Below are 12,386 nucleotides of genomic sequence, written 5' to 3'. Positions count from 1 at the left end.
GCAGGCAGGGGCCACCACACCCAGAACCTATTTTTTTTTAATTGGGGTTTTTGTTTTCTTATTGTTGGTTTGTGAGAGGTCTTTATGCATACTCTGAATACAATTGTTCTATCATACATATGACTTGCAAGCAATCTTTGTGAGATTTTCTCCCAATCTGTGCCTTATCTTTTCATTGTCTTTCACAGAGCTAAACTACTTACTTTTGATAAAGTACAGCTCATCAGTTTTTTTCTTTTATGGGTTATACTTTTGGTTTTGTTTCTAAAAACTTTTTACCTAACTCAAGATCACACAGATTTTCTCTCCTATATTTTCTCCTTGAAGATTTACGGATTTGTGTTTTATATTTAGGTATATGACTCATCTTGAATTGAAATTTTTTATAAAGTGTGAAGTATAGGTTGAGGTTTGTTTATCTATCTATCTATCTATCTATCTATCTATCATCTATCTATGCCTGTGGACATCCAGTTAGTTGTTCAGCTAGACTGAACTCTTGAGGCTGTGTCTCCTGATTTTTGTATCCTTGTAATGGTATAATACACTCCACATAACAGATACATGTCAAATATTTGTAAACTGAGTGACTTATTTTCAGTTTATGTTTCAATCATGCCTCTCATCACCTCCACTCAGTTACCTGTGAGTGGCTCTTTGTTTCTATAGTATTAAATCTAAATCCTTACACCTATTTTTAAATTCCAGTTGTAAGTATAGAATATTGTCTAACCCTCATAATAAATCAGCCCCCATTTTCAATAGTTCTAGATGTCATGGATAATTTTGAAGTGTTGCTTTCAATGGCATTTCTGAAGTACTGACTTTTAAATTATATATTTTAGCCACAATTACTCCTCTTTGCCAAGATCCCCAGCTGTCTATCTTCATTGATTTGGTTTCAATAATGGATTTACCTAATAAGACAGGAAGCATAATACATTATACAGAGCAGACCAGATGGCCAGATTGTCACATCCTTTTTGAAACAGATCCTGCCTACCAAAATATAGTAAGTTTTAAAACACTTCATTTTAGGGAATGTTTAAGGAGCAGAAACCCACTGAATTCTTAAATGAAATGAATTTATTGAAAAATTAGTGTGTCCTATTCATAGCAATTGGAAAATCATTCCCAGCTTATCTCCCCATTTGTTTTTCCCATGATGTGTCATCGCTGCTCACCTCTGTGTGATTTTTCCAACTTCTGTGAAAATAAGCTTTCTCTTTTATGGCTCCCTCATAATGTGGGCTCGTCAATTGTTGATTTGCCATGCCTCAACTCTTTCCATTAGCATCAACTGGGTATTTTTATACAAATTTACAAGAGAATCTAATTGGCTTAGATTGATTTAGGATTCTACCCTATCTAAATAGTCATGTCTTTGGTGAATTGGGTGAAGTCACATACTATATACCAGTGGCCCTTAACCCTTTTGGCACCAGGGACTGGTTTTGTGGAATACAGTTAGTCCATGGATGGCAGCTGAGGGGTGGTTTCTGGATGAAACTGTTCCACCTCAGTTCATCAGGCATCAGTTAGATTGTCATAAGGGATGCACAACCTAGATCCCTCACATGTGCAGTTCACAATAGGGTTCAAGCTCCTATGAGAATCTAATGCCACTTCTGATCTGGCAGGAGGTGGGGCTGAGGCAGTAATGCTCGCTCACCCACCACTCACCTCCTGCTGTGTGGCATAGTTCCTAACAGGCCATGGACTGGCACTGCTCTCTAGCCTGGGGGTTGGGGACTGGCCTTTTCTAGGGCTAAGCATAGTATACTCTAAAACAGGGTAACAAGCAAGAGGATAAATGATTGGTGTTTCCAGTACATGGCTCAAAATAACATGTTATTTATAAAGTTAAATAGCCTAATAAGTCTTCAGGTAAAAGCTAAATATTAGAAAGCCATCTAAATTTCTTAGTCTTGTGTTTCCAACATATTTTGATTTTTAATAGAGGTTCTTAAAATAAACTCCACATAGCACTATTATTTTATTTTCTCAGAAACTATTAGCATGTCAAACCATTTTTCACTCTTAAAATAAAAATTCTGACTAACATCTTAACATTCTTCTTTACAGATTGTGAATCTCCTGACTATTATTGGTAATTCAGTGGGCCTAGTTAATGCTTACAGCAACAAGTTTATAAAGTATTGTACCATGATAGAAAAGGCCAAAATCATGAGTATGAAAATATCATCTATGGGAGAATTAACTTCAAAAGAATTTGAAGCTATTCTAAATAGATTCAGAAACTATTTTAGACATATTATGAATATGGCCATTGAGAAGCGTATTGGTATTTTCAACGTTGTAAGTCTTGATTATCAATCAGAATGCTTACTGTATATTGAAAACGTCATACATATGAGCCACACCCTCATACGATCTGTAATTGAAAAAAAGAACAAAAATTTATTGGAAGTAAGTATTTTGAAAATTCTTGTTGTGTAAGAATGTTTCAGATTAGTAAATTTTAAATTTAAAATATATACTTAGAGAATATATGGTATCAGATGTCACATGCAGAGTATGATAAAAGTGAAAAAATGAAGATATACATAAATATTATACTCAGAAAATTTTAATGTGTATTACATTTGTTTGTATCTTTGATAAAATATCACTTCCTCAGAAAACCTTCTCTGATCACATCTATTGCATTCCATATCACTTTCCTGCTTCTTTCCCTGTTTTATCTTTATGACATACATTACTACCTGACATTATGTTATTTGTTTGTTTGTTGGTCGTCTATTCCATTAGAATGTAAGTTTCATCAAGCTATGGAGTATCTAAGATAAATCTTTGAATACAGATGAATATTGGAGTTTCACTGTATATTAGGGCTGACCTCTTTAAGGAAGTATTCTGGGTGGGCAGATCTCCTCTGGGACCACAGTGGTTTGGAGACTCTATGGAGATTCCCAAGCCGAGAAAGTATGAAGATCTGGGAGCAAGATAACCTGCCCCTTCATTAATTATTCCTACCTATCATCTATACAAGTTTCTAGGACAGCTTACATCCTAATAGACCAGCCATTGTCCACACAAGCACCCTCAGTTGTACCTCAGACCTGTTTAAGGATATGAATTTATAATAATACCTACTATTTGTTCATTTATTAAATCAGAGCACAGATATTTGTTGAGCATTGATTATATGCCAGGCATTGTACTAGGCCCCTGAAATATAACCATGAGAGGGATAGATTCAATAGAGTCTAATCTAGAAGAAAATGCTAGCTGAAATACCTAACATAACCCAGGTGAACAATCACAGACAATTTGCTAGGAAAAGTAATACCATCTAAAGGAGGAGTGGGAGTTGTGTAGCCAATGGGGGATGTCATGGAAACACTGGAAAGAAAGGTTAGAATATTGCAGGAATAGGTTGATTTAACTTAGATTCAGTTGCATACAACAGAAAGCCAAAGGTAACAGTGGCTTATACAAGTTTGAAACTAATTTTTCTCTCAGGTAAAATGAGTGGAGAAAGAGACAACATAGGGCTAGTATGGTTGGCTTCACGAAGCCGTCAGGGACATAGGATGCTTCTAGCTAACCACTCTGCCTTCCCTGGAGCATGATCCTCATGCACTGGTTATCATATCCTCATTCCAGGTAGCTGCATGGAAGAAGGCAGCAAAGAAAATCTCTGAATTCCACTTTTAAGGATATTTCCCAGAGGTACCCCCACACTTTTGCTTTTATTTTATTTACTAGAACTCAGTTATGTGCCCTCACCTAGCTGCAAGACTGACTGAGAACAGTAGTCTTTTAACTGGGAGCATGGTACCCCACACAAATTCAGGATTTGTTACTAAAGTGGTGAAGGAAAATGAAGTTTGGGGTAGGCATCAAGCAGAAACTGACATCACAAAATGGGGACAGCAAGTGAAAGGTCAAAAGAGAACAAGGCATACATGAAGAAGACCTGAATCGATCCAGTTAGGTGGGAATATAGTCTGTGAAAAGGCATTGGCAAGAGGTGAAGCTAAGAAATGGAGAAAAGGGCCTTGTAAGCCATGTCAGGGACTTGGAACATTATTCTTAAGACTATAGGAATTATTGCAAGGTTTTAAGCAGAGAAGTGACTGATGTAATTTGCATTTTTGTGTGGACCCTCTGGCTGCAGTGTGAAGAATAGATTGAAGTTGGGTAAAACAGGAGGAAAGCTGTTTCCATCATCTAGGGGAGAGGTGATGATAGTCTGATTCAGTGTAGTAACAATGAGAACTCTGAGCAATATATAGATATGAGATACATCTAGGAGATGAATCAACAGGATATGGCATTGACTGAATGTGAGGAATAAGATAAAGTTAATTATGTTTTCAGGTTTTGGGTTGGGCAACAGGGTGGGCAGTGATGCAAATTATTGGGAGGAGGAACATAGTACTTGTTAAATTGCATAATAATATTCAAGTACGGATAACCAGATATACATGTCTGGGTATCAAGAAAGTGTCTACACTGGAAATATATATATTTAAATGATCAGAAACAAGTGGTTGTTGAAATCAATAGAGTGAATGACAATGCCCTTGTTTATGTGTGTAGTGAGACTAGAAGAGAACCTACAATAGAAGCCTAAAGAACCAGGAAATTACAGTTGTCGGGTTCCCAGTGGAGAATCACTGAGAATCTGTGAGTGCTCCCCATGAGACAGAGTCAGCTCTAAACATCTGCCCAGCTCAGAGACGTTAATGCCGGGTCAGACAGTGGCAGGCAGTAAAGACATTTTCTGCCTCCTCTCTCCTCCTGTCTCCTACTATACCCCTGGAGGGTTCAGAAGGTGTGGGTAGGAACTGGAAGTAATTGAATAAATAAAAGATATAGAAATATAAAAGCAGCCAATTACATACCCACCTTCTCTACCACAGACATTAATTTTAAATAAATTTTGGAGGCTTGACTATTAATACATAGGGACTTGACATTTAAATTATGGATTTTTAAAATTAAAAGTGACCAGAGGACTTTTATTATCTGTTTGTGACCAGAAAAGTCTTGGGTATTGATGTATATTTTATCCAAATGTCCGTTCTTCATTTAAACCGCAAAAAGTGGGAGGAAAAATTAAGTTATTTCATTATAATACTGTCTATAAAGTTCTACTCTTTCAAATTAATGGTTTTAGTATATTATATATTTCCTCTATATCCTTATTTATTTTTGGTGTATCAGACATATATAAATCCTGAAAATCTGTTGAAAACTTCTCATTATAATTATGCTTTAAATGAATTTCTTCTTGCATTTCTGGTGGTTTTTCCTATATATAGTTAGCTTCTATACAGTATGGTTTATGACTGTTAAATCATCTTCACAAAGCGTGTCATGTATCAAAACATTATAGGAATCTTTAAAGTACTTTTAACTTGCCTGATAAAAACTACTTCTATTTCTTTTGTGTATGTATATTTGCCAAGTTAATTTTTGCCCATTGCTTTATTTTTTATATTCTTTTTAAGTGTGCTTCTTATAAATAGTGTAATTCTGAATTTTGTTTTATAACTCAGTTAATAATTATCTTTTAAAAAGAGAAATCAGTCTGTTAACTTATAACATTTAATGCACTTTTTTTCCATTTCACCTTATATTTTACTTTTTTCTTAAAGGTTTTGTCCTTATTTTTGCTCTATTGATCAGTTGATCTTCAGTGACCTCCCTCTTTTTTTTTTACTATATTCATTTTGGGAGTTTTATTCTACTTTTAAATTTCTTTGATGATAATCTTCCCTCTCCTGATTCTCATAATAAAATGTATTTATCTGCTATTAAGAGGAAACAAAATGTTTATCCTCTAAGATGCCGTATTCCTCCATAGCATTTCCTCATGCCAATAAAATGAGATCTCAAGAATGGTGTCGTTTTCTAATTCTCCCCTTCTCCAAAAATGAGATGTTGGAACAACCTAACTCCCACTCCCTTACCCAACAGTTATTCTTCACTGAGATAGCTTAGTACTTTCAGTTCTAGACTATTACTGGAATAGAAGTGTGTCTTTTCTTTATTTGCAGTGATGGGGGCTATAGTGCAGTGGTGATCATAGCTTACTGTAACCTCAAACTCAAGTGATCCTCCCACCTGAGCCTCCAGAATAGCTGGGACTACAGGCATGTACCACCATAGCTAAATTATTTTTTTATTTTTATTTTTATTTTTATTTTTTTATTATGCTTTGAGTTTTAGGGTACATGTGCACAATGTGCAAGTTTGTTACATACGTATACATGTGCCATGTTGGTGTGCTGCACCCATTAACTCGTCATTTAACATTAGGTATATCTCCTAATGCTACCCCTCCCCCCTCCCCGCACCACACAATAGGCCCCGGTGTGTGATGTTCCCCTTCCTGTGTCCATGTGTTCTCACTGTTCAATTCCCACCTATGAGTGAGAACATGTAGTGTTTGGTTTCTTGTCCTTGGCAATAGTTTGCTGAGAATGATGGTTTCCAGCTTCATCCATGTCCCCACAAAGGACATGAACTCATCATTTTTTATGGCTGCATAGTATTCCATGGTATCTTTGTGCCACATTTTCTTAATCCAGTCTATGATTGTTGGATATTTGGGTTGGTTCCAAGTCTTTGCTATTGTGAATAGTGCCGCAATAAACATACGTGTTCATGTGTCTTTATAGCAGCATGATTTATAATCCTTTGGGTATATACCCAGTAATGGGATGGCTGGGTCAAATGGTATTTCTAGTTCTAGATCCCTGAGGAATCACCACACTGACTTCCACAATGATTGAACTAGTTTACAGTCCCACCAATGGTGTAAAAGTGTTCCTATTTCTCCACATCCTCTCCAGCACCTGTTGTTTCCTGACTTTTTAATGATTGCCATTCTAACTGGTGTGAGATGGTATCTCATTGTGGTTTTGATTTGCATTTCTCTGATGGCCAATGTTGATGAGCATTTTTTCATGTGTCTTTTGGCTGCATAAATATGTCTTCTTTTGAGAAGTGTCTGTTCATATCCTTCGCCCACTTTTTGATGGGGTTGTTTATTTTTTTCTTGTAAATTTGTTTGAGTTCATTGTAGATGCTGGATATTAGCCCTTTGTTAGATGAGTAGATTGCAAAAATTTTCTCCCATTTTGTAGGTTGCCTGTTCACTCTGATGGTGGTTTCTTTTGCTGTGCAGAAGCTCTTTAGTTTAATTAGATCCTATTTGTCAATTTTGGCTTTTCTTGCCATCACTTTTGGTGTTTTAGACATGAAGTCCTTGGCCATGCCTATGTCCTGAATGGTAATGCCTAGGTTTTCTTCTAGGGTTTTTATGGTTTTAGGGCTAACATGTAAGTCTTTAATCCATCTTGAATTAATTTTTGTGTAAGGTGTAAGAAAGGGATCCAGTTTCAGCTTTCTACATATGGCTAGCCAGTTTTCCCAGCACCATTTATTAAATAGGGAATCCTTTCCCCATTGCTTGTTTTTCTCAGGTTTGTCAAAGATCAGATGGTTGTAGATATGCGACATTATTTCTGAGGCCTCTGTTCTGTTCCATTGATCTATATCTCTGTTTTGGTACCAGTACCATGCTGCTTTGGTTACTGTAGCCTTGTAGTATAGTTTGAAGTCAGGTAGCGTAATGCCTCCAGTTTTGTTCTTTTGGCTTAGGATTGACTTGGCAATGTGGGCTCTTTTTTGGTTCCATATGAACTTTAAGGTAGTTTTTTCCAATTCTGTGAAGAAAGTCATTGGTAGCTTGATGGGGATGGCATTGAATCTATAAATTACCTTGGGCAGTATGGCCATTTGCATGATATTGATTCTTCCTACCTATGAGCATGGAATGTTCTTCCATTTGTTTGTATCCTCTTTTATTTCATTGAGCAGTGGTTTGTAGTTCTCCTTGAAGATGTCCTTCACGTCCCTTGTAAGTTGGATTCCTAGGTATTTTATTCTCTTTGAAGCAATTGTGAATGGGAGTTCACTCATGATTTGGCTCTGTGTTTGTCTGTTATTGGTGTATAAGAATGCTTGTGATTTTTGCACATTGATTTTGTATCCTGAGACTTGGCTGAAGTTGCCTTTCAGCTTAAGGAGATTTTGGGCTGAGACGATGGGGTTTTCTAGATGTACAATCGTGTCATCTACAAACAGGGACAATTTGACTTCCTCTTTTCCAAATTGAATACCCTTTATTTCCTTCTCCTGCCTAATTGCCCTGGCCAGAACTTCCAACACCATGTTGAATAGGAGTGGTGAGAGAGGGCATCCCTATCTTTTGCCACTTTTCAAAGGGAATGCTTCCAGTTTTTGCCCATTCAGTATGATATTGGCTGTGGGTTTGTCATAGATAGCTCTTATTATTTTGAGATACGTCCCATCAATACCTAATTTATTGAGAGTTTTTAGCATGAAGGGTTGTTGAATTTTGTCAAAGGCCTTTTCTGCATCTATTGAGATAATCATATGGTTTTTGTTATTGGTTCTGTTTATATGCTGGATTACGTTTATTGATTTGTGTATGTTGAACCAGCCCTGCATCCCAGGGATGAAGCCCACTTGATCATGGTGGATAAGCTTTTTGATATGCTGCTGGATTCGATTTGCCAGTATTTTATTGAGGATTTTTGCACCGATGTTCGTCAGGGATATTGGTCTAAAATTCTCTTTTTTTGTTGTGTCTCTGCCCGGCTTTGGTATCAGGATGATGCTGGCCTCATAAAATGAGTTAGGAAGGATTCCCTCTTTTTCTATTGATTGGAATAGTTTCAGAAGGAATGGCACCAGCTCCTCCTTGTACCTCTGGTAGAATTCGGTTGTGAATCCATCTGGTCCTGGACTTTTTTTGGTTGGTAAGCTATTAATTATTGCCTCAATTTCAGAGCCTGTTACTGGTCTATTCAGAGATTCAACTTCTTCCTGGTTTAGTTTTGGGAGGCTGTATGTGTTGAGGAATTTATCCATTTCTTCTAGATTTTCTAGTTTATTTGTGTAGAAGTGTTGATAGTATTCTCTGATTGTAGTTTGTATTTCTGTGGGATCGGTGGTGATATCCCCTTTCTCATTTTTTATTGCGTCTATTTGATTCTTCTCTCTTTTCCTCTTTATTAGTCTTGCTAGCAGTCTATCAATTTTGTTTATCTTTTCAAAAAACCAGCTCCTGGATTCATTGATTTTTTTGAAGGGTGTTTTGTGTCTCTATTTCCTTTAGTTCTGCTCTGATCTTAGTTATTTCTTGCCTTCTGCAAGCTTTTGAATGTGTTTGCTCTTGCTCCTCTAGTTCTTTTAATTGTGATGTTAGGGTGTCAATTTTAGATCTTTCCTGCTTTCTCTTGTGGGCATTGAGTGCTATAAATTTCCCTCTACACACTGCTTTGAATGTGTCCCAGAGATTCTGGTATGTTGTGTCTTTGTTCTCGTTGGTTTCAAAGAACATCTTTATTTCTGCCTTCATTTCGTTATGTACCCAGTAGTCATTCAGGAGCCGGTTGTTCAGTTTCCATGTAGTTGAGCAGTTTTGAGTGAGTTTCTTAATCCTGAGTTCTAGTTTGATTGCAGTGTGGTCTGAGAGACAGTTTGTTATAATTTCTGTTCTTTTACATTTGCTGAGGAGTGCTTTACTTCCAACTATGTGGTCAATTTTGGAATAGGTGTGGTGTGGTGCTGAGAAGAATGTATATTCTGTTGATTTGTGGTGGAGAGTTCTGTAGATGTCTATTAGGTCCACTTGGTGCAGAGCTGAGTTCAATTCCTGGATATCCTTGTTAACTTTCTGTCTCATTGATCTGTCTAATGTTGACAGTGGGGTGTTAAAGTCTCCCATTATTATTGTGTGGGAGTCTAAGTCTCTTTGTAGGTCACTCAGGACTTGCTTTATGAATCTGGGTGCTCCTGTATTGGGTGCATATATATTTAGGATAGTTAGCTCTTCTTGTTGAATTGATCCCTTTACCATTATGTAATGGCCTTCTTTGTCTCTTTTGATCTTTGTTGGTTTAAAGTCTGTTTTATCAGAGACTAGGATTGCAACCCCTGCCTTTTTTTTTTTTTCCATTTGCTTGGTAGATCTTCCTCCATCCCTTTATTTTGAGCCTATGTGTGTCTCTGCATGTGAGATGGGTTTCTTGAATACAGCACACTGATGGGTCTTGACTCTATCCAATTTCCCAGTCTGTGTCTTTTAATTGGAGCATTTAGTCCATTTACATTTCAGGTTAATATGGTTATGTGTGAATTTGATCCTGTCATTCTGATGGTAGCTGCTTATTTTGCTCGTTAGTTGTTGCAGTTTCTTCCTAGCCTCGATGGTCTTTACAATTTGGCATGTTTTTGCAGTGGCTGGTACCGGTTGTTCCTTTCCATGTTTAGTGCTTCCTTCAGGAGCTCTTGTAGGGCAGGCCTGGTGGTGACAAAATCTCTCAGCATTTGCTTGTCTGTAAAGGATTTTATTTCTCCTTCACTTATGGAGCTTAGTTTGGCTGGATATGAAATTCTGGGTTGAAAATTCTTTTCTTTTAAGAATGTTGAATATTGGCCCCCACTCTTTTCTGGCTTGTAGGGTTTCTTCCAAGAGACAAGCTGTTAGTGTGATGGGCTTCCCTTTGTGGGTAATGCAACCTTTCTCTCTGGCTGCCCTTAACATTTTTTCCTTCATGTCAACTTTGTGAATCTGACAATTATGTGTTGTCACATAATTGCTCTTGGAGTTGCTCTTCTCGAGGAGTATCTTTGTGACATTCTCTGTATTTCCTGAATTTGAATGTTAGCCTGCCTTGCTAGATTGGGAAGTTCTCCTGGATAATATCCTGCAGAGTGTTTTCCAACTTGGTTCCATTCTCCCTGTCACTTTCAGGTACACCAAAGATTTGGTCTTTTCACATAGTCCCATATTTCTTGGAGGCTTTGTTCGTTTCTTTTTATTCTTTTTTTCTCTAAACTTCTCTTCTCACTTCATTTCATTCATTTGATCTTCCATCACTGATACCCTTTCTTCCAGTTGATCAAATCGACTATTGAGGCTTGTGCATTCGTCACATAGTTCTCATGCCTTGGTTTTCAGCTCCATCATGTCCTTTAAGGACTTCTCTGCATTGGTTATACTAGTTAGCCATTCGTCTAATTTTTTGTCAAGGTTTTTAACTTCTTTGCCATGGGTTCGAACTTCCTCCTTTAGCTCAGAGTGGTTTGATCGTCTGAAGCCTTCTTCTCTCAACTCGTCAAAGTCATTCTCCATTGAGCTTTGTTCCATTGCTGGTGAGGAGCTGCGTTCCTTTGGAGAAGAGGCGCTCTCACTTTTAGAGTTTCCAGTTTTTCTGCTCTGTTTTTTCCCCATCTTTGTGGTTTTATCTACCTTTGGTCTTTGATGATGGTGATGTACAGATGGGGTTTTAGTGTGGATGTACTTTCTGTTTGTTAGTTTTCCTTCTAACAGACAGGACCCTCAGCTGCAGGTCCGTTGGAGTTTGCCAGAGGTCCATTCCAGACGCTGTTTGCCTGGGTATCAGCAGCGGAGGCTGCAGAACAGCGGATATTGGTGAACAGCAAGTGTTGCTGCCTGATCGTTCCTCTGGAAGTTTTGTCTCAGAGGAGTACCTGGCCGTGTGAGGTGTCAGTCTGCCCCTACTGGGGGTGCCTCCCAGTTAGGCTACTCGGGGGTCAGGGAACTGCTTGAGGAGGCAATCTGTCCATTCTCAGATCTCCAGCTGCGTGCTAGGAGAACCACTACTCTCTTCAAAGCTGTCAGACAGGGACATTTAAGTCTGCAGAGGATTCTGCTGCCTTTTGTTGGCTATGCTGTGCCCCCAGAGGTGGAGTACACAGAGGCAGGCAGCCCTCCTTGAGCTGTGGTGGGCTCCACCCTGTTCGAGCTTCCCAGCTGCTTTTGTTTACCTACTCAAGCCTAGGCAATGGCAGGTGCCCCTCCCCTAGCCTCGCTGCCACCTTGCAGTTTGATCTCAGACTGCTGTGCTAGCAATGAGCAAGGCTCCGTGGGCGTAGGACCCTCCAAGCCAGGCGCAGGATATAATCTCCTCGTGTGCCGTTTGCTAAGTCCATTGGAAAAGCACAGTATTAGGGTCGGAGTGACCTGATTTTCCAGGTGTCGTGTGTCACCCCTTTCTTTGACTAGAAAAGGGAATTCCCTGACCCCTTGCACCTCCTGGGTGAGGCAGTGCCTCGCCCTGCTTCAGCTCACGCTCAGTGCACTGCACCCACTGTCCTGCACCCACTTTCCGACACTGCCCAGTGAGATGAACCCGTTACCTCAGTTGGAAATGCAGAAATCACCTGTCTTCTGCGTCACTCACGCTGGGAGCTGTAGACTGGAGCTGTTCCTATTTGGCCATCTTGGCTCCTAGATTTTTTTTTTTTTAAATGTGGTCTTGTTATGTTGCCCAGGCTGATCTCTAACTCCT

At 38.6% G+C, this 12,386-nt stretch overlaps 1 protein-coding gene across 20 annotated transcripts in view; it reads left to right on the top strand.

The window, feature by feature from the left end:
* The window catches only part of DNAH14 (dynein axonemal heavy chain 14), a 499,118-nt gene that overhangs the window by 123,061 nt on the left and 363,671 nt on the right, over nucleotides 1–12,386 (top strand). For 16 of the 20 annotated variants that reach the window (XM_054519536.1, XM_054519533.2, XM_054519594.1 and 13 more), the window contains exons 16-17: nucleotides 846–1,012; nucleotides 2,086–2,430. The exons of 3 other annotated variants lie outside the window; for them this stretch is intronic. In XM_054519536.1, coding sequence (XP_054375511.1) covers nucleotides 846–1,012; nucleotides 2,086–2,430 — 512 coding nt within the window. Of the gene's footprint in view, nucleotides 1–845; nucleotides 1,013–2,085; nucleotides 2,431–12,386 lie in introns of those variants that run through there. One more of the 20 variants, XM_054519643.1, reaches the window with a different exon arrangement.

Source organism: Pongo abelii, chromosome 1, assembly GCF_028885655.2.
Source record: "Pongo abelii isolate AG06213 chromosome 1, NHGRI_mPonAbe1-v2.0_pri, whole genome shotgun sequence".
In the NCBI taxonomy this organism is placed as follows: domain Eukaryota; kingdom Metazoa; phylum Chordata; class Mammalia; order Primates; family Hominidae; genus Pongo; species Pongo abelii.
The sequence above is the reverse complement of the archived record's forward strand: the minus strand, read 5'-3'. Positions and strand labels throughout refer to the sequence as shown.